At 54.6% G+C, this 20,249-nt stretch overlaps 3 protein-coding genes across 5 annotated transcripts; 2 read left to right on the top strand and 1 right to left on the bottom strand.

The window, feature by feature from the left end:
* Nucleotides 1-574: 574 nt before the first annotated feature.
* HSPB9 (heat shock protein family B (small) member 9) lies at nucleotides 575-1,390 on the bottom strand. The gene has a single exon (XM_090290709.1). It carries the CDS (start codon nucleotides 1,071-1,073, stop codon nucleotides 594-596), a length of 480 nt encoding a protein of 159 aa, XP_090146835.1. The 5' UTR covers nucleotides 1,074-1,390; the 3' UTR covers nucleotides 575-593.
* Nucleotides 1,391-2,195: 805 nt separating this feature from the next.
* KAT2A (lysine acetyltransferase 2A) lies at nucleotides 2,196-9,792 on the top strand. 2 transcript variants are annotated; one of them, XM_090290708.1, is made up of 18 exons: nucleotides 2,196-2,645; nucleotides 2,789-2,912; nucleotides 3,261-3,406; nucleotides 3,513-3,602; nucleotides 3,899-4,080; nucleotides 4,171-4,362; nucleotides 5,243-5,349; nucleotides 5,555-5,665; nucleotides 5,751-5,887; nucleotides 5,975-6,183; nucleotides 6,387-6,513; nucleotides 7,382-7,492; nucleotides 7,928-8,071; nucleotides 8,336-8,450; nucleotides 8,542-8,578; nucleotides 8,658-8,721; nucleotides 8,857-8,941; nucleotides 9,080-9,792. In XM_090290708.1, exons 1-18 carry the CDS (start codon nucleotides 2,211-2,213, stop codon nucleotides 9,271-9,273), a joined length of 2,610 nt encoding a protein of 869 aa, XP_090146834.1. In that variant the 5' UTR covers nucleotides 2,196-2,210; the 3' UTR covers nucleotides 9,274-9,792. The 2 variants fall into 2 exon arrangements, with proteins under 2 accessions (XP_090146834.1, XP_090146833.1); XM_090290707.1 differs by having other exon boundaries at nucleotides 5,748-5,887.
* Nucleotides 9,793-10,280: 488 nt separating this feature from the next.
* Nucleotides 10,281-18,217, top strand: DHX58 (DExH-box helicase 58). 2 transcript variants are annotated; one of them, XM_090292153.1, is made up of 13 exons: nucleotides 10,281-10,346; nucleotides 10,591-10,759; nucleotides 10,939-11,140; nucleotides 11,493-11,683; nucleotides 12,414-12,530; nucleotides 12,992-13,118; nucleotides 13,287-13,478; nucleotides 14,172-14,425; nucleotides 14,937-15,086; nucleotides 15,174-15,335; nucleotides 16,042-16,232; nucleotides 17,244-17,340; nucleotides 17,627-18,217. In XM_090292153.1, exons 2-13 carry the CDS (start codon nucleotides 10,592-10,594, stop codon nucleotides 17,798-17,800), a joined length of 2,025 nt encoding a protein of 674 aa, XP_090148279.1. In that variant the 5' UTR covers nucleotides 10,281-10,346; nucleotide 10,591; the 3' UTR covers nucleotides 17,801-18,217. The 2 variants fall into 2 exon arrangements, with proteins under 2 accessions (XP_090148279.1, XP_090148280.1); XM_090292154.1 differs by lacking the exon at nucleotides 17,627-18,217 and having other exon boundaries at nucleotides 16,042-16,260; nucleotides 17,244-17,305.
* The last annotated feature ends 2,032 nt before the right edge of the window (nucleotides 18,218-20,249 follow it).

Below are 20,249 nucleotides of genomic sequence, written 5' to 3'. Positions count from 1 at the left end.
ACTGAATCTCACCAAGTTTGAAGTTGAGGGTCCTGCACTCCCCCCCCCCCCTATATTATATTGGGGTGATGTGCAGTCTGGATTTGAAGTAGTTTGTCTCAAAATCAAAACAACACAAAAAAAGGGTGGGGAAGTAGGTCTCTGAAACACCGGAAACAAGCTCTTCGGGGTTTTTTTGTTAATCTGTGTAAGTACTGTGTGGGACTGGGTCATCTCACCCTCTTCCCTGAAAAGGAAGAAACACCATGAGCAGCCTCACACCAGCTCCACACCATCTGGTCCCTGGTCTTTAAAGTGGGCCCTCTGCTGGTTCTGAAACCAGGTAATTCTTCCGCCCTCCCAGCTCTCTGCTGCTCCCTGCTGGCACTGCTGCTCTCGGCCGCCAAGGGCTGGGACTTATTGATCCAAGCAAAGCTGAGGTGAGTAGGACCACGCTGCCCTTTCTCTAACCCCCTGGCCTCAGCTTCTCCCAGGACCACAGAGGCCTGATTCTTAGTTGACCACCACCTTGAGGTGCCTTTCTGGCTCCAACCCCAACCCGTAGAAAAGACCACGGATACTAAGGCTGCTGCTCACTATGGTGTTTTATTGGGTCAGGCGAGGTTGGAACCCTGCTTAGAGCCACGGCTCCTGAGTCTTGAGGAATGTCCTGTTGGGGCTTGAGGGGGACGCAGCACCTGGCACTGGCCCCGGACACACAGCTGGCCTGAGGGGGTCAGGCAGCAGGTCATGGCGGTGGGGTCCAGGTCTGGTGGGAGCAGCACTTGGTGGTGCACCTTCTGCGCCATGCGGTAGGAACCCCCATCTGGGCTGTAGCTCTCCGATTGCCGCTGGCCCGTCACCTTCAGGCACTGGCCGCCCACTTGCACCACCAGCTGCTCGGGGGTGAAGCCATGGGCGTCCATCTTCATCTGGAAACCGTTCTCCGCGTGGACATTGTCCCGCACAGCAGCAACATCTCTGAGCAGCTGCACTGGCAGCGTGGCCACCTGGTTCTGTTCTGCGAGGGCTGCGCTGGGACACCGGGACGCCACATGGCTCCCACTGGGGAGACCGCTACCAACCCGCTGCATCCGAGTGAGCAACTGCTGTTCAAGGGCACGAGGCTCATAGAACAGCGCTCAACGCTCGAGCAGGAGCGGGACGCAGGAAAGGAGGGTCCTCCTGCGCCCCACCCAGCTCCGTTTCCACTCCGCAGCTCTGCTCTGTTCAGCGGGGATCCCTTTGCTTTGGCAAAGTCAGAGTTGGGGATCAGCTATGCATATCCTACCGCAATGGGTCAGGTTGTCGTTCGCCCTGGCATGCCTGTGACTGTTTTCTTTCTGAATCCTGCCTCTTTCTTGGGCTCCTCCCCAACTCCATCAGAGGGCCCAACTGGATATACTGAAGGCTGGAGAGTGAAAATGATGCTGAGCCATTGGGGCTCTTGCTTTTCCAAGAATCGGGCTTGGGGACAAGAAGGATTGTCCCCTGGACAGAGCCGTTGGAGTGTGAACACAGGGTAATCCATTTTCGGAATGTCCTGCCTTTTCTCTGACAGGACACAATCCTGTGACATATTTGGGAGTGAAAGGTAGACGCATCTTCCTGGCTTCATCCATCCTGGGCCTGCTGTGCTGCAGGCGTGGGCTGGGCTCAGGGATTAAGCCCTCCTCTGCCTCCAGTTCATCCCCACTTTGTTAGCCACGCCTCCAGTACTCAGTACTTTTATAATAAACCCTTTTTTTTTTGTGGAAGTATAACGGACATACAGAAAAGTGCACAAAAAGGGTACACTTTAATTATCCCAAAGAGATCACACCTGTGTAACCATTTCACAGGTCAAGAAATAGAACTGTTGTTGCTAAATCTCTGTAGCTGCACTTCTGTGTCCAGAGACATGTGGGACAGGGACAGGGAGAGGATGGGAGGGAGATGTGCCAGGAAGCCAGCTCTATCCAGGCCCTAAGCCTGCACTTCCACCCTCTGGGTTTGGAGGAGGGCAGAGCCCACAAGTGCCACAATCAGGTGCCTAGGATGCTTCTCCTTATCTCCAAGAGGATAGCAATCTCGACGATCCTGGAAGCCTTCAAGAGAGATTAAAAGTGGGGAGGAATCAATCTGAGGTGCTGGCTCGGGGATCGTTCAGCTGCCTGGGACCTCGAGATCGGATAGAAAAGTCTGGAAGGTGGAGGCAAAGGGAGCAGCGGTGAAAGACTACAACTCCCATCATGTTCCGGGGCACTGACGCTTGCGCACTGAGTGCCCGTTGCCCATGCGGCCCTAGGGCAGGGAGCGCCGCGCCGCGCTCCGCTGCGGGGGAGGCCATGGCGGAGACTTCCCAGGCCTCGACACCGGCCCCGGCCGCGCAGCTCCGTCCCCTTCAGTCCCCAGCCCCTGCCCCAACTCCGACTCCTACCCCCAGTCCGGCTTCGGCGCCGACTCCGGCTCCCACTCCGGCACCAGCCCCCGCCCCAGCTGCAGCCCCAGCCGGGAGCACCGGGACAGGGGGACCCGGGGTAGGAAGTGGGGGGACCGGGAGCGGGGGCGATCCGGCTCGACCTGGCCTAAGCCAGCAGCAGCGCGCCAGTCAGAGGAAGGCACAAGTCCGGGGACTGCCGCGCGCCAAGAAGCTTGAGAAACTAGGGGTCTTCTCGGCTTGCAAGGTGGGGGCGGGGCCTTGGGTGCAGGGGGCGGGGCTTGGGATATCCTAGGGCTCGAGTGGCAAAGGGAGCAAAGCTCTGGCTAAGGAGCGGCACCTCGTATTTAGGGTACGTACAAGGTTTTTGATTGATCCTTCTGCCTCCAGGCTAATGAAACCTGCAAGTGCAATGGCTGGAAAAACCCCAAGCCTCCCACTGCACCTCGCATGGACCTGCAGCAGGCAGCTGCCAACCTAAGTGAGCTGTGCCGCAGCTGTGAGCACCCTTTGGGTAAGGCAGGTAGTGCCCTCGGAGCTAGGGGCAGGAGGGAAGCAGGTGCTGGCTCCTGCTTGGACAAGATGACTTGAGGGCCACAGAGCTTTTTAAAAACCAAAGATGCCTTCTAAGGAGGGATTGGGTTGGCAGTGTGTATGCCCCAAGGGAGGAGAAAGGAAATCTGGCAATATAGAAGATACAGGGGGCCACCCAAGGGCTGGCACAGGAGCAGTCAGTCTTGTTGCTGGTCATTGTGATTGGAGGGACTGAGGGTGTATCATGACTGGTGATGAACAGGGGCAGGAAGTCCTGTTGATTTCTTCTGTCCATCCTTCCCAATTCTACCACCTGTTCTTTTTGTAGCTGACCACGTGTCCCACCTGGAGAATGTGTCAGAGGATGAAATTAACCGACTGCTGGGGATGGTGGTGGATGTGGAGAATCTGTTCATGTCTGTTCACAAGGAGGAGGACACAGACACGAAGCAGGTCTATTTCTACCTCTTCAAGGTGAGCTTCCTCCGAGTGTAAGTGAGCAAGTGAAAGAGTTGAGACTGGTGGGGCTGCAGCTCTGTTCTCCACTGACCTCCACCCCTCCCTCTTCTTCTACCTCCAGCTCCTTCGGAAATGCATTCTGCAGATGACCCGGCCTGTGGTAGAGGGGTCTCTGGGCAGCCCTCCGTTTGAGAAGCCTAATATTGAGCAGGTGGGATGAAGAAGGGGGCAAGAGAATTGGGAGTATCTGGAGGAATGAGGAGCCTGTGCTCCCCATCCTCCTCAAGCTGGGAACAGGGGAGAGGTTCCAGGTAGGGAGGATGTTTTGTGCTAACCTCAAGGTATGCATGGAGGTAGGGAGTGGGCACAGTTTCTCTTCACAGAGAGCCTCAGATTGAGAGGAGAGCCTTGTGCCTGCCCTCAGGAAGCCCCTAGTTTTGGATAAGAAGCCCATGCTGGCTGCTCACACTTCCTTCCTGGTTTTGTCCCCCATTCACCCCTTTGCAGGGTGTGCTAAACTTCGTGCAATACAAGTTCAGTCATCTGGCTCCTCGGGAGCGGCAGACAATGTTCGAGCTCTCAAAGATGTTCTTGCTCTGCCTTAACTACTGGAAACTTGAAACACCTGCCCAGTTTCGGCAGAGGTCTCAGGCTGAGGACGTGGCTACCTACAAGGTCAATTATACCAGGTAGGCCCAGCTGGGGACAGCATGGAGAAGCTTATAGGCTCAGCCTGGGCTCCATGGTTTCCACTCTTAGCACCTCCTCACTCTCCGCAGGTGGCTCTGTTACTGCCATGTGCCCCAGAGCTGCGATAGCCTCCCCCGCTACGAGACCACTCATGTCTTTGGGCGAAGCCTTCTCCGCTCCATCTTCACTGTCACCCGGAGGCAGCTGCTAGAGAAGTTCCGGGTGGAGAAAGACAAGCTGGTACCCGAGAAGAGGACCCTCATCCTCACCCACTTCCCCAAGTAAGGCTCCTCTGGCTTATGAGGATTTTTCTCCAAGTTCACATCATCCCTGTTGTCTCCCTCTTTCCAGGAAGGCTTCCTGGATTGGTCCCTTCCCACCCTCCATGAGCCTCTGGGATCTGGGCATCTATCTACCTGGCAGACTTGCCCATAGCCCAGATGCAACTTGCTAGCATTTTGCCTTTTGTACTAGTCAGAGGATGGCAGGTACATGGCCCGAGTGCTAGCACTACCTCTGCCCACACCTCTGGTAGACATTACCAATTGTTTCCTATGGGGCTGGGACAGCCTGAGGATCCCTCCCACCACAGCATTCCAGGAAAACCAGAGCTTATACTTGAGGTGAAACCAATTTCTGCTCCTCTTGTAGTTCTTTCTGAAAGAGTTTCTCTTCTGCCATACTTACCGCTCATTTTAAACCTGTTCATAGCTTTCCATTTCAGGAAGCCTTTGCTGACTAATCCAGGCCCTCCAGTGCCCCTTCTGCCACCATCTGGGAACAGGGTGGCAGGAGGGGGTTAAATTATGAGCCCTATTTTGATGCTGAGGCCCAGGGTAACTTGGTGCCCTGCCTGGTCTCACAGTACAGAATGGCATCAGTTCAGACCCTGTCTCCCTGCTCTGTACATTATGGCAAACTGGGCCTCTGGTTTCTATCCTGGATTTGTTCCATTCTCCTACCTTCAACTAGGATCTCCCAGAAAGCAGGGGTCTGTACCTCCCCCTATTCTGAAGGCAGAGGTTGTCTCTGTTTTAGTCTCCCAGTCCCCTGAGAGGAGAAAGGTCTGTCTCTTTGACTTGCTCCCAGCTGCCCTGGTGTCTGGCCCAGGCTGTTCCCTTGATTGGACAGAGTTGTGGGACAGAGTATTCCCTTCCACAGATTCCTCTCCATGCTGGAGGAGGAGATCTACGGAGCAAACTCTCCGATATGGGAGTCAGGCTTCACCATGCCGCCCTCAGAGGGGACTCAGCTGGTGCCTCGGCCAGGTATGTGCCACAGCAGGTTCTGCAGGATCTCTGGCCTTCCTGGCTGAGCTCAGGCCCTCCACCCCTGGGGAAGAGGGGCTGCGAATGGCAGCAGTAGAGAAGTGAAGAAGGGCTCATCTGGGGCTTGGAGGGTCCAGATCCAATTTGGGGATCCATCAGCACCTTTGCTTCCCCTCCCCCATCCCATGATTCTTCTGTCTCTCAGCTACAGTCAGCGCAGCAGTTGTTCCCAGCACCCCCATCTTCAGTCCCACCATGGGTGGGGCCAGCAACAACTCCTTGAGCCTGGATTCTGGAAGTGCTGAGCCCATGCCAGGTGAGTACTTGACCCATGACCCTCACTCACACCTCCCCCAACCTCTCTGGCTGTCCCTGGAAGACCTTGCCAACCTCCCCAGCAGGTGAGAAGAGGAAGCTCCCAGAGAACCTGACCCTAGAGGATGCCAAGCGGCTCCGTGTGATGGGCGACATCCCCATGGAGCTGGTCAATGAAGTCATGCTCACCATCACCGACCCTGCCGCCATGCTGGGGCCCGAGGTAGGCAGCCCAGCTTTCTGGCCCGCAGGTGTAGGGAGCCCTCGTGGACCTGAGACCCTGGCTCACCGCCCCTTTTCTCATGCCCAGACAAGCCTACTGTCGGCCAATGCGGCCCGGGATGAGACAGCCCGCCTGGAGGAGCGCCGCGGCATCATCGAATTCCACGTCATCGGCAACTCGCTGACACCCAAGGCCAACCGGCGGGTGTTGCTCTGGCTCGTGGGACTGCAGAATGTCTTCTCCCATCAGCTGCCACGCATGCCCAAGGAGTACATCGCCCGCCTCGTCTTTGACCCGTGCGTCCCCGGGAGACCCCAACCCCAAGGCTCCACCTCTGGTGTCTGTCCTCCTTGGCCTCCACCCGCTCCCTAGGCCTCTTCCTCCAACCTCTGGGAATTCTTTCTCCTTAGTTCCCAGCCCTGAATACAAGTTAAGCCTCCAGGGCTGTGGGGACCTGGGGAGCAGCAGGGGACCAGTGACCTCTCTCCTCTCCCCTCAGGAAGCACAAGACTCTGGCCTTGATCAAGGACGGGCGGGTCATTGGTGGGATCTGCTTCCGCATGTTTCCCACCCAGGGCTTCACAGAGATTGTCTTCTGTGCTGTCACCTCAAATGAGCAGGTCAAGGTGAGTGCATGCCCCAGCCCCTGCCCGGTCCCACCGCCTGCCTCTGGGTTTGGCCTAGGTCAGAGCAGAGGATGTGGTGATGCCGCAGTCCCCAGCCCTTCTTCTAGTGGCCAGACAGTTCCTCACTCCCCCACAAGGTGGCGCCTGTGTCCTGATAACTGGAGTAAGAAAACACCTGTGGACAAATGGATCCCGAGAATCAGTAACACGTTCAAAGGGAACGGAATTTCTCTCATCACGAGAACACTTGCCTACACTGGGGAGTTAATAATTTTTATGGTAGCCCTGCACCGGGGGACAGTCCTGGCTTCTGTCCTTTCGTTATCACAACAGACCCGCTGGTAGGGTCCCTGGTTCTCCTTTTTACACACCCAGCTCTGCGTGGCACCTCCTTGGTCCTGACGTGTGTGGGAGAGTCTCTTTGGGGTTCAGATGCTGCAACAAGCAGGGCTCTCGGTATCCCCCTTCTCAATTCTGAGCTCCAGGGACCTGGAACTAGTGGCCTGTGGACAGCTGCTTCCTGGTTGGGTTTGGATCCTGGCCCTGCCATGGCTGGCCACCTGACCTTGGACACATTTCCTCATGTGGCTGGGTTTCGGTTTTTCCTTCTGCAAGTTGTCAGTAATACCCACCTCATGACTTAACTTAAGACTTGGTCTGTGAAGTGCCAAGCATCGCACCCGACTCAGAACGAGTGCTGAGAAATCCAGCGTCCTTCAGGCTTCTCCTCATAAACGCCCCTCCTCTGCGGGCCACCTTTCCTCCTGCCTGCCTTGGACCCCACCTCCGCTCCAGTCTGCCCCCATCCCCCACCCCGAGCCCGCTGAGACCTGGCCCGCACCGAGCCTGCCCCCCGCCCCCCCTGCAGGGCTATGGGACTCACCTGATGAACCACCTGAAGGAGTATCACATCAAACACAACATCCTCTACTTCCTCACCTACGCAGACGAGTATGCCATCGGCTACTTCAAAAAGCAGGTGACCTGCACCTCACCCCATCCCACCCTGCAGTGTGCTGCTGCTTGGGGCAGGAGTCATTCTATCTTATCCCTTGGTGTGGATGGACATAGTCCCTTCAGGTCCCCTGTTCCATCCAGAATCTGCAGGGACGTCCTCTCTCCCTGTCTTTCTCCCTCATTCTGCTGCCCCAGCAAAAGGGTCCTATAGGACAGTAAGGCAGCTGGCAGAATTGGGAGGCTCTTGGGGGTGAGTCGGAGGGGCAGGTGACTTAGAATATTCCCAGGGACAGATAGAGCTTTTAAAGTGCAGAGCACTGTCCTAGGGACCACCAGAGGGGATTCAGGAACTGGGAATGGGCCATGCCACGTACTCGCCCTCAGGTGCTCTTGGGGAGAGGCTATTAAAGTTGGAAAAGTTTTACTGATGGATAGGGTCATGACTACCACTCCTTAGGGCTTCTCCAAAGATATCAAGGTGCCTAAGAGCCGCTACCTGGGCTACATCAAGGACTATGAGGGGGCGACACTGATGGAGTGTGAGCTGAATCCCCGCATCCCTTACACGGAGCTCTCCCACATCATCAAGAAGCAGAAGGAGGTTGTGTGTGCACTCACCCACAGAACTTTGTGTGGGATGTGCATATGGGGGTGTGCATGTGTATGTGGGTGAGCACGTGTGTGGGTGTACCACATGTCCATGCATGTGCACATGTGAGGTAGGGCCAGGGTCCTGGTTCTTGCTGTGCCTTTTCGGAAAGTGAGGAGGAGAGGCACCTGGATTTAGGGGTGGGGGCTCTAGCTGTGGTTCTGGGAGGGTATTTTCTGGGGCTGGGGTTGGCTCCTCAGACCATTCCTTCCTCAGATCATCAAGAAGCTGATTGAGCGCAAACAGGCCCAGATCCGAAAGGTCTACCCTGGGCTCAGCTGCTTCAAGGAGGGTGTGAGGCAGATCCCTGTGGAGAGTGTCCCAGGCATTCGTAAGCAGGGGTCTTAGGGGTGGCGAGCGGCATGCTGCTGGGAGTGGGACAGGCATTCTTAGGGATGGTCTTTGCACTCCCCGCTTTGCAGGAGAGACAGGCTGGAAACCACTGGGGAAAGAGAAGGGGTGAGTGTTGTTTGGAGGGAGAGGGTGTTGAGGGTAGCAGAGAGACTGGGAGCCTGAGACTTGGCATCTCTTGCCCCAGGAAGGAGCTGAAGGACCCTGATCAGCTCTATACAACCCTCAAAAACCTGCTGGCCCAGATCAAGGTGGGGATACCAGGCTCCCTTCTGCGGGTCCCTGTGCCAATGGCTGTGGCTTTATGAGCCAGTGTGGGGTGGGTGGCAGTCACAGCTGGGCATGTGGCACAGTGGGCCTGGCCTCAACTCATCTCTCCTCTCCAGTCACACCCCAGTGCCTGGCCCTTCATGGAGCCCGTGAAGAAGTCAGAGGCCCCTGACTACTATGAGGTCATCCGCTTCCCCATTGGTAAGGATGCCCATCCTGACCCCTTCCTTCCACTTCCACCCACGTTTACTGCTTCTGCCCTCACTAGGCCACATGGCCCCTGTGACCCACTCTTCTTGGCCTCTTAAAGACATGTCCTTCTCTGTCTTGCTGCCCCAGACCTGAAGACCATGACAGAGCGGCTGAGGAGCCGTTACTATGTGACCCGAAAGCTCTTTGTGGCTGACCTGCAGCGGGTCATCGCCAACTGTCGGGAGTACAACCCCCCAGACAGCGAGTACTGCCGCTGCGCCAGTGCCCTGGAGAAGTTCTTCTACTTCAAGCTCAAGGAGGGAGGGCTTATTGACAAGTAGTCCCCAGCCTTGGACCACAGCCTCAACCTTGAGTGTCCCCTTCAGGTTCTGATCTGATTCCTAGGGAGACCCCTGGTGTCTAGGACTCTCTCAGCTTGAGACACTCCAGCCCCTGATCCTGCAGCCCTTTCTGGGCCGTTGGGCACCCCCAAGCCTGCAGCCCCGTCCCACCCTTCATTGAGTCTGACCTTGAGAGGGGCCTCCTGGGTCTGTGGCTCAGCCCCTCTACAGTGGCTGGTGGTAAGAGGATAAACCCTGTCCAGCTCTGGTGGCCCTCAGCCCTGGTTCCCACAGAGTTATGGTGTCATAGAGTTCTGGGCCTGGCCCAGGTCACTGTTTCCTCAAGGACAGGACTACCAACTTTAGTTTGAGTGAGGGGGCTCCAGGGCTTGGAATGAACTGGAGGGGCCTTGCCTTGTCCTGCACTATTCTGTCTGTCCCCCAGACATGGGGGGCATGGGGACCATTTGTTTCCTGGCATTAATCCCTTGGAGGGATCAATAAAGCTCTTTTTTTTTCCTCTGTGTGGTTGTTTCTTCAGTAGCGTCCCAGGCCTCAGCAGGCTGACCCTGTTCCTGCCAGTACCTCCTATAAGGGGGAGCCTATTAAGCTCGGGTTGTGCTGAGGACCCCTCCCCACAAGCCTCATGTCTAGTCGCGTGCCCCTGGAACTAGGACCTGCCTGGCTGCAGCCTTTTGGCTGTTCGGGTCCAGGTGCTTGGACAGCAGGTGTTTGACTCTCCCCCCTGGCTGCCTTTGCCTAGGTGACGTGGTTACAGCTGACTCCAAAAGGAGTGGGGGTAGGGTGGGGTGGGGTGGTGGAGACTGCTCTTGGGGATGGGTGGCTGGCAGGACCCAGAAGTTATGAAAGGGTGTTTTCCTGTCACCATTTCTGTCCTCCGGCCAGTGGGTGGCAAGCAAGGGGGATTCCTGGAATTGAGCTCCGGCTCAGCTGGGCAGGCTCCTCCCCTCAGTTTCACTTTCCTTTTACTATCTCAGCAGAGCTCAGCAGCTCAGAAGCAGGCTTCCGGGCTAAGCCAAGCCAAGCAGGGCTGCCCTTGGCAGGTGGTACAGGTGAGGCTGGGAGGGGTCAAGTCTGTTACTCCTTCCTGTCTCCCCTCCTGGCCAGGTCAATTTCCTGGCAGATGCCCTGTCCCACCTCCCTCAAGTTATGTGGAGTCTTGGGCAAAGGGAGGTCTGCACCAGACGGGGCTGTCTGGGGGAGCAAGTAGAGGACAGATCTGAGGGCGATCAGTTCTAGCAGGGTGCCAGGAGGGCACCCAGAGGGCCAGGGGTCTGAGTCCCCTGCCATTCTCAGAATGGAGCTGCGACCTTACCAGTGGGAGGTGATCATGCCTGCCCTGGAGGGCAAGAATATCATCATATGGCTGCCCACGGGCGCTGGGAAGACCCGAGCAGCTGCTTACGTGGCCAAAAGGCATCTCGAGACTGTGGATGGAGCCAAGGTGGTTGTATTGGTCAACAGGGTGAGTGGCCTCCCCTCAGTGGGCTCTCAGCTCCTTGGGTGCTTCTCAAGACCCTTCAGAACTCCAGAGCTGCTGTGGCCATCTTTAAGCTCACCTTTTCACCCATCCCAGTCATTGCCTCCTCCCCACCCCCTGGACCCAGATCCAGCTTCCTCTCCCCATCTCATCTGCACCCCCAGGTACACCTGGTGACCCAGCATTTTGAGGAGTTCAGCCGCATGCTGGATGGGCGCTGGGCCATTACAACCCTGAGTGGGGACATGGGGCCACGACCTGGCTTTGGCCATGTGGCCCGGAGGAATGACCTGCTCATCTGCACAGCTGAGCTGCTGCAGATAGCGCTGACCAGCCCTGAGGAGGAGGAGCATGTGGAGCTCAATGGTGAGGGTGTGGGCACCCTGCCTGCCATCCCCAGGGCCTCTCTAGTAAAGATGCTGGGAGATTTTGTGGGAGTGAGGGTTTCCCCATTTGCAAAACCCCAGCATACACCCTAGTAGAAAAAGACCTGGCTACAGTGCAGGATCTTGGGCAAGTCTCTTCCCCTGGCTTGAGCCTCAGTTTATTAATCGGTAAAATGGTAAATCATCCCTGACTGGCTGTTTTCTGGGGTCTGGCTTCAAGTTCTAAAGGGAGGAAGGAATTCTCAGATGAGCTGTGGGAAGCACAGGAAACAAAGCTTATGGGAGGAAGGGCTTTGCAGCATAGGCTCACAGCCTTCCGCATGTGCCCCCAGCTTTCTCTCTCCTTGTGGTGGATGAGTGTCACCACACGCATAAAGGCACGGTCTACAACACCATCCTGAGCCGATACCTAGAGCGTAAATTCCATGGGATTCGGCCCCTGCCCCAGGTGCTGGGTCTCACAGCCTCCCCAGGCACTGGCAGGGCCACCAGTCTCAATGGAGCCATTGAACACATCCTGCAGGTAAGTTTAGCCCCTGACCCTGACCCATCAGGGACCTCCCTGGCCTGCTCTACCCTGTGCCCACCAGCCCTAGCCTGGCTCACCCACGGGGTCCATATCCCTTCCTTACCTAAGCACCAGCCTCCAGAGACTTCTTAATACGCTTAAAATAAACACCTGCTCTCTACTCTGCCTTACAAAGTTCTGTGTCACCAGCCCCAGCTTTCATCTCCAACCTCATTCCCCCCCACTCACGACACCTATACTGGCCTTCTCTCTGTATCTTGATCATGTCAGGCCTGTTCATACCTCAGCACTCTTGTGCTTACCATTCCTTCTGCCCTGAAGGCCCTTCCCCCGCACTTTACCTGTCTGGCACCTTGTCATTCAGGGAACAGCTTAAATATCACCCCTTCAGAGCCGTCCCTGATCACCCGCACTGTATTCTGTCATATAATCCAATTTTATTCTTTTCAGAGCTTTTTAACACTGTCTGAAATTCTGTCATTCTGTTGATCTTTACTAGTTTATTATCTATCTTCCCAACTCCAATGTAAGATGCTCTGTATCCCCAGTACCTAGAACAGCACCAGGCACAGAGAGGGCAAGCAATACAATAAATATTATTGAATAAATGAATCCCTTACCCCAATGGCCCTGCCTCAGCTGGGACCCGTCCTACCCCAAAGCTCTGCCCATTGTCCCCACAGGACCCCCTTCCATTCCACTGAACCCCTCTCTCTTGCCCCAGCTGTGTGCCAACCTGGACACGTGGCGCATCATGTCACCCGAGACCTACCGCTCCCAGCTGCAGGAGCACACCAGCCAGCCCTGCAAACAGTATGACCTCTGCCAGAGGCGCAGCCAGGTGTGTGGAGGGAGGGGCACGGGGCTGAGGGGGCGTCTGGGGTGAAATTAGGGTACCTGGGGTTGAGCCTTCATTTCATTCTCATGAGCTCTGTGACTTCAGCTTACTTGCTTATGCATCTGAGCCTCCATTTCTTCTCTGTGAAATGGGACAGATCCTGCTATTTGGTTTCACTCAGATACCACCGCGGACATCTGTCAAAACCCTGGATACACAGGAGAATGCTTTTCAAACCATAAAATTAGGGCACTTTGTGCTAAGTCTTTTCCAAGCTCTCTCCTGCAGTGTGAACACTGCCTGGTGTCTGCCATGACAGGCTAGACAAGGACTAGACATCACTGGGCTCAGGTCAGAGGTCAAGGGTACATATTAGGTGGAGACAGACTGTGAACCTGACCCCTGCCTCCAGCCACACCAGAGCTTTATAAGAATTTCCTCATGCCCTCAGTCTTCTCGTCTAGGACCCGTTTGGGGATATGCTGAAGGAGCTCATGGAACAAGTACACGACCACCTGGAGATGCCTGAGTTGAGCCGGAACTTCGGGACACAAACGTATGAACAGCAGGTGGTGGAAATCAGCCAGACCGGTGAGAGAGGCGGCCTGCGCGGAGGGCACGGCGATTGGGGCGGTCCAGGACCCGGGCTGCCTGGGCGGAGCCTCTCGGGGGTGGAGCTCACCCCTGGGGGCCGGGTCTAGGCAGCAATGAGCCGTGGGACGCTGCCTCTCTGATGCCCGCGGTCCCTGCCGTCCGCAGCGGCTGAGGCTGGGCTCCTGCAGCGACGGGTGTACGCGCTTCACCTGCGTCGCTACAACGACGCGCTGCTCATTCACGACACGGTCCGTGCTGTGGACGCCCTGGCCGCGCTGCGGGATTTCTACGACAAGGAGCGTGCCACCAAGACCCGGGTCCTGCATGCTGAGCGCTGGCTGCTGGAACTATTCGATGGTGAGGCTCCCTGGGAGGAGGGGTGCTCAGAGCGGGACTAGAGGTCAGAGGCCAGGCCTGGGCGCAGACGCAAGTTGGGAAGATGCCAACAAGAGTCCTGGGGCCCTATTTTTCTAACCTAAAGTTAAGGCCGTGGGTATGACAAAAGAGTTATGCCCTCATTTGTTAACGTTTGCATAGCAATAAAAACTAATTTACGTTATTGACAAAGATATTTTGAAAACCATTTAATTGGGACTGTCTCTGAAAGTCTACGGTGTATGGTACCTTTAAACTGGGAAAGTGAGGTGGTCAGAGGGTGAAATTTAGGGCTAGAGGCCTTAGCACAGGCGATGGGGCAAGGATCTTTCTGGAGAGACCTGAGGTTGAGTCAGTCCTGGGTTACAGAGGTCAACATGAAAAGGTCAAGGGTCATCCTGGTAGCAGGGTTAAAGAGGGGTACTGGATAAGGTATGTGAGCAAAGAATTCTAGACTGTAGTTCTCTGGTGTAAGGCTGGCTAGCCTTGAGGCTGGGCAGGCAGAGGCTGTCCTTACATGTGTTCTTGGCACTGCTCAGGGGAAATTAGGCAGGAGCAGCCATCCTCGGGCCTCCTTTGGACTCCTGCAAGCTTATCCCTGTGACCCACCCACCTCATGTTATGCCCACCTGCAGGCCTGAGTCCTGTGCTTCTGTTTTTGGGCTTTTCTGGCAGACCACAAGAATGAGCTGGCCCTCCTGGCAACTCATGGCCCAGAGAACCCAAAACTGGAGATGCTGGAGCAGATCCTGCAGGAGAAGTTTAGGAACACTGGCAACCCCCGGGGCATCATCTTCACCTGCACCCGCCAGAGCGCTCGCTCCCTCCTGCTCTGGCTCCAGCAGCAGCCCGGTCTGCAGGCACTGAACATCAGGGCCAACCTGCTGATTGGGGCTGGGCACAGCAGCCAGAGCACCCGTATGACCCAGGTGTGAGCTTTAGGGGAAGGAGCTGAGGCTAGAGAGTGCCGTAGGGGAGAAGAGAACGGGAGAGAGTCTTCAGCACAGAGGGATGGAGGGACTGATTATTCTCAGGCAGAGGACAGAGTTGGGGAAAAAGGCGGACACTGAAATTCCTAGGGCTGAAGGTTCCCCCAGTCTGAGAGTCTCTGGGGGCTGAGGCAGAAACTTGGGGGTCTGCAGGGAAAGGCGTGCGTGATGTCCTCAGGCCAGAGGATCAGTGGCTGGGTCCCTTGTGGGAGAAGAACAGGTCCCAAGCACTCCTAGAGTACAGGGGCAGGGTTCCTTAGGAGTTAGATGTTCACCTGGAAAAATGGGCAAGATCCTGGGGGTAATTAGAGAGAGAGATGAAGACTCAAGGTCCCTTGGAAAGGGGGCCAAGATTTTGAGTAAAAGGACTGAACCAGGAAAGACTGAGCTGGCAGAAGGGTAGCCTGAAGCCACCTCATGTGCCATTCTTTTTCTCCTCCCCCACCCCCAGAGGGAACAGCAAGACGTGATTCACAAGTTCCGGAATGGCACCCTGAACCTCCTGGTGGCCACGAGTGTGGCAGAAGAGGGACTGGACATCCCCCACTGCAATGTGATTGTGCGCTATGGGCTCCTGACTAACGAGATCTCCATGGTCCAGGTGCCCCAACCACTTCCTTAGCAGCCCTTGAAGGATCTATGTGGGAACCCAGCCCCACTCAGGCCCCTCTCATATCTCCCTCCCCAGGCAAGGGGACGTGCTCGGGCCGATGAGAGTGTGTACTCATTCGTGGCAACCCAGGGCAGTCGGGAACTGCGGCGGGAACAGACCAATGAGGCACTGGAGCGTCTGATGGAAAGGGCAGTGGCTGTCGTGCAGGAGATGGACCCGGCTGAGTACCAGGCCAAGGTCTATGGGCAGCCTGTTCACCCACAGACTGGGGAGGGGAGCTGTGGACATTCTGCCTGGAAGGTCTCTGATACAAACACATACATACTCCTTCCTCTGGGGGCTAACTTGGCCCACAGGGTGAAGGTCTGAATCCAGGGAAAGGCAGAGGCCAGGGATGGGGCTGCCAGGAAGACAGCTTCTGTTTCTCCAAACTGCTTTGGGAACAGGTCTAGTCCAGGGCTTCTCATTTATCCTCATCACCAAATACTTAGTGTATCTGTGAGAGCTGCCTTACAGCCCTTCTGGAACCAAGCAGAGGGGAAACAAAGAGATGTGCACAAAATAAACCCAGAACCAGGACTTAAATCAGCCGTCTGAGGTAGAGTCACCATTATCGAGCCTCGTGCAAGACGGTCCCTATTTACTCCTGTAGTTCCAGCATTATTATTAAAGAGTACCCCATGCTAGATTCAAAGAAGCGACTTTGCCTCCAAAGTGGGGGGCAAAGATTCAGTTAGAAAGCTTGCCTTGCTCCCATTGTTGCCCCCCAACCCAGTATTAGTTTTCTCTACCGAGCTGCTTCTGAAAGCTCCAGGGAGGATTGATGGAAGTCCCTCTGGATACTAAGGAACTTAAGTCTTTGGGAGCCCTTTGTGCCCCTGTTAGCCTTTCTGTGGTCGGTCTCTTGGACCCCTGCCATACCCACTGTTCCCTCCCTCCCCAGATCCGGGATCTGCAGAGGGCAGCCGTGGTCCAGCGGGCAGCCCAGGCGGCCCAGCAGGAGAGTCGGCGGCAGCAGTTCCTGGCAGAGCAAGTAAAGATCCTCTGTATCAACTGCACGGTGGCCGTGGGCTACGGAAGTGACCTGCGGAAGGTGGAGGGTACCCACCACGTCAATGTGAACCCCAACTTCTCGTGAGACCTGTGGAAGATGAGAGGAAGGGTGGGGTGCATTAAGAGTTTGAGAGGTTAAAGAGTATTTTAACAAGTACTGAGTTTGCATTTTATAATAGTCTGGTTAGACAGGTTCTATCACTATCCCACTTCACGGGTGAGAAATAGAGGCTCAGAGGGGCTCAGCAACTTTCCCAGGCCCCCACAGCCACTATGTAGTTGAGCAGGAGTTGGAATTCAGGATGCCAAATGCTGAGGGGCCACAAACTAGCCCCCTGGTCCTACATATGTGTACTCTGAAGCCATGTCGATGGGCTGGTTGTCTCTGAGCCACCCCCTTATCCTCTGCCAGCTGGAGTGTAGCCTTCCCCCCTCCTCTTCATTCATTCGTTAAGTAACTGTTCACTAGGCACCTATGGTGTGCCAGGCCACAGTGCCAAGGGCCGTCACGCATCTTCTCTCATTTGAGGAAGTGGCCACTAGGTCTTGAAGGATGAATTGGGTTTCACCATGAGGAAATGAGGATGAACAGGGATGATGTGACGGGAGTGATGCTGGCTGACTTGATTGGAAGAGATTGTGAAGGATGAGATTCTAAAGGGAGACAGACTAGCCTGTGGAGGAACTTGAAGGTCAGACCTGGAAGTTCAGCCTTTATTCTGTAGGCAGTGAGGAGTCTTGGATGGATTTTGAGCGAGAGAATGTCAGAATCAGTTTTACATCTTTAGAAGATCACTCTGGCAGTTGGTGGAAGGATAATACAAGGGTGGGAGTAAGAGTGGGATGGGGTGGAAGGATGGGGTAGGGAGATCCATTGGGAGACTGTTAGATTGTCCAGGTGGGTAGTTGGGAGGCCTGAACTCAGGCAGAGAGGAGAGGAACAGAGGCAGCATGGACAGAGGTTACTGAAGTTTCTATGCCTCTTGACAGGCTGGAAGGTCCAAGGCCCAGGCAGAGGCTCAGAAAGCAGGATGGCATGTGGTCTGGGCCTGGGGGTCCATGAGGGCTGTGGTCACTCCCATTTCTTTCCAGGATCTACTACAATGTCTCCAAGACACCCGTGGCCATAGACAGAGTCTTCAAGGACTGGACACCTGGGGGTGTCATTAGCTGCAGGAACTGTGGGGAAGTAAGTGCCGGGGCCCTGGCCCTCAGCTCCAGTCTTTAAAGCCCTCATTCTGAAGAGGAGGCCCATCAGTGTCCCCTCATCAGGATTGGGGATACAGGCCCACCCCAGGAGTCCCCAGTCTGAAGAGAGTGGTCCAACCCCTGTTTTAGGGAGCCCACAGTGTGAGGAGGGAGATAGTTCTGTCTAAGGTACAGACTTAAGCGGTGCATTCTGAGACCCCCACTTGAGAGAAGCCCAGTCTGAGGGTAGACACCTAGACCCTCCACTTTCTCTGTCCCACCCCCAGCTCTGGGGTCTGCAGATGATCTACAAGTCAGTGAAGCTCCCGGCTCTCAAAGTCTGCAAAATGCTGCTGGACACACCGCGAGGACGGGTCCAGGCCAAGAAGTGGTCCCGCGTGCCCTTCGTGGTGCCTGATTTCAACTACGTGCAGCACCTGTCAGACGTCTCCCTGGACTGACCGTCTTTCCACTGCAGTACCCAGCTCAGACAGCAGAGGGCAGGAGAATCCGCAGCAGCCACCAATTTCCCCTGAGCCAAGTCTCGGAGCACCCTCCTGCCTGAGTCACCCGCTCAGGGCTTCTTGCTGACCAGCCCCAGAGGATCCCCAGGTGCCCAGGCTGGCTCCCACTCTCACCCTGAGGAAGCAGCTGAAGGGCCACAGTCCTGACCCCGCTCACACCCTCACAGACACTTTCATACACACTGGATGGAGTGGGAGTGGGGTGAGGGGAGAACTGAGTCAGGAGAATGGCCACATTGTACAGTAGAGCCCCCTTATCTGTGGTTTCGCTTTTGCAGTTTGTTATAATTAACTGTGGCTCAAAAAAAATATTAAATGGAAAATTCCGGAAATAAACAATTTGTTAGTTTCAAAGCGCGCACCACTTTGAGTAGTGTGATGAAATCTCCCGCCATCCTGCTCCAGCTCCATCTCACCTGGGACATGAATCATCCTTTTGTCCAGCGTACCCACGCTGTATACGCTATCTGCCTGGTAGTCACTTAGTAACTGTCTGGGTTATCAGAGCGTCTGTCCGGGTGTCACAGTGCTTGTGTTCGAGTAACCCCTCGAGTGGCCTGATGCTACGTCATGATGCCTCCTGTCATCTCACTTCACCTCCCTTCATCTCTCTCATCATGTAGGTACTGAATCAGCTCACGTCACAAGAAGGCGAATAGAGTACAATAAGATAGTTTGAGAGAGACCACGTTTATATAACTTATTACAGTGTGTTTTATAATTGTTCTGTTTTATTAATTGTTAACTTCTTACTGTGCCTAATTTATAAATTAAACTTGATATGGTATGGATATATAGGAAAAAACAGTCTATGTAGGGTTTGGCATTATCTGTGGCTTCAGGCATCCACTGGGGGGCTTGGAATGTATCCCCCGTGGATAAGAGGACCACTGTACTTGGAATCACTACAGTTTCTTTTGGCTCTTTGACATCCCTTCCCTGCAAGGCCACTTCTGTTTTGGGGGTTCCAAAATAAGTTAAAAATATAGAAATGGGAAAATAGTGTAGAAAATGTGTAGTATTTTAAAAACAGATTTGTTCAGGCATAATTGATGAAATAAACTACATACTTATGGTGTTTAATTTGATAAGTTTAAATTTATGTATGCACCTCCACAATCAAGATAATGAACATAGCCAACACCCTCAAAACTTTTCGGTGCACATTATAACCCCTCCCCGCTCCCCTCCCTGTCCACCGATCTGCTTTGTGGTATATTTGAAAGTTAAAAGTTTTGTTTTTTTAACACCTCTCTTTCTTGCTATCATGTAACCTTATTTGGAGAAAGCATCAGAAGTCTAAATTTGAGAGCCATCAAGACCCATCATTCCTTAGTACTGGCTGGATAGCTCAATTGGTTAGAGCATCATGCTGATATGCCAAGGTTGCGGGTTTGATCTTCAGTCAGGGCACATACAAGAATCAACTAATGAATGCATAAATAGGTAGAATAACAAATCATTGTTTCTCTCTCCCTCTTTTGTCTTTCTCTCTAAAATCAATAAATGAAAAATTGAAAAATAAAATAAAAGGGAGCACCTTGATTTAAGTGTTTAAAAAAAAAAATCCATTCCTGCCCGCTCCCCCTCATAAGAGGCTCCAACGCCAAAGCCCCATCTTCCCCTAATCCCCAGGTCATTTCCCCTGGGCTTGGGAGAGGCTGAGAGGATTTGAGGGGTAGGCATGGAGGTGGGGGAAGTTATAAAGGCCTAAATTTTCTGTTCTCATTTTAACAGGAAAGAAAGAAAGAAAGATAAAGAAAAGCAAGATCTAGGTTGATTCTTCAGGGAGAGGGCTATTTCTGTAGTAAGAAGCCCAGCAGGCAGGAGTCACCTTCAAGAGGAAGGGAGGGAGGGGGCTAGGGCAGAGATTTGAGAGCAGGATGGCAGTTCTTCTTGCCATCTAACCTCCTCCCCTGCTAGTCCTTGGTCCTGCCTCAGGGTAGACGAAAAAAATGCACTCTTCCTTCCCCTGTATCTTCTTTCTCTGATTGAGAGCTGGAGTCCCAGTTCTAGGTTTTTTGGTTTCCATCCCTCCAAGAGAGTGTATCCTTCTTTGCCAAGGCCCCTCTTCCTCCTAATCACCCTTTTCCCTTCTGTCCCATCTCCCGATCTCCGCCTCTCAGGGTCCCTTCTGCATCCTCTCCCACTTCACCTTCAGTTGTTACCGCCCCTGCCAGCAACGTGCCTCTTTCAGGTCAATAAAATTAGCGACAGGGGGCAGAGGGAAGGGCCGGGGCCCGGGGGTGCTAAGCTCAGTGGCCTTGGATTCGGCTGGACTCACGGAGTCCGGACGCCTGTCATTCCAGGGCTAAACAGTGACAGCTGAGGGACCTGAGCTGGCATTGGAGGCAGAGGGGGATTGTGTTGCAGGGAGAGAGATGGA

Source organism: Furipterus horrens, unplaced genomic scaffold, assembly GCF_987537825.1.
Source record: "Furipterus horrens unplaced genomic scaffold, mFurHor1.1.pri manual_scaffold_11, whole genome shotgun sequence".
Lineage (NCBI taxonomy): Eukaryota > Metazoa > Chordata > Mammalia > Chiroptera > Furipteridae > Furipterus > Furipterus horrens.
The sequence above is the reverse complement of the archived record's forward strand: the minus strand, read 5'-3'. Positions and strand labels throughout refer to the sequence as shown.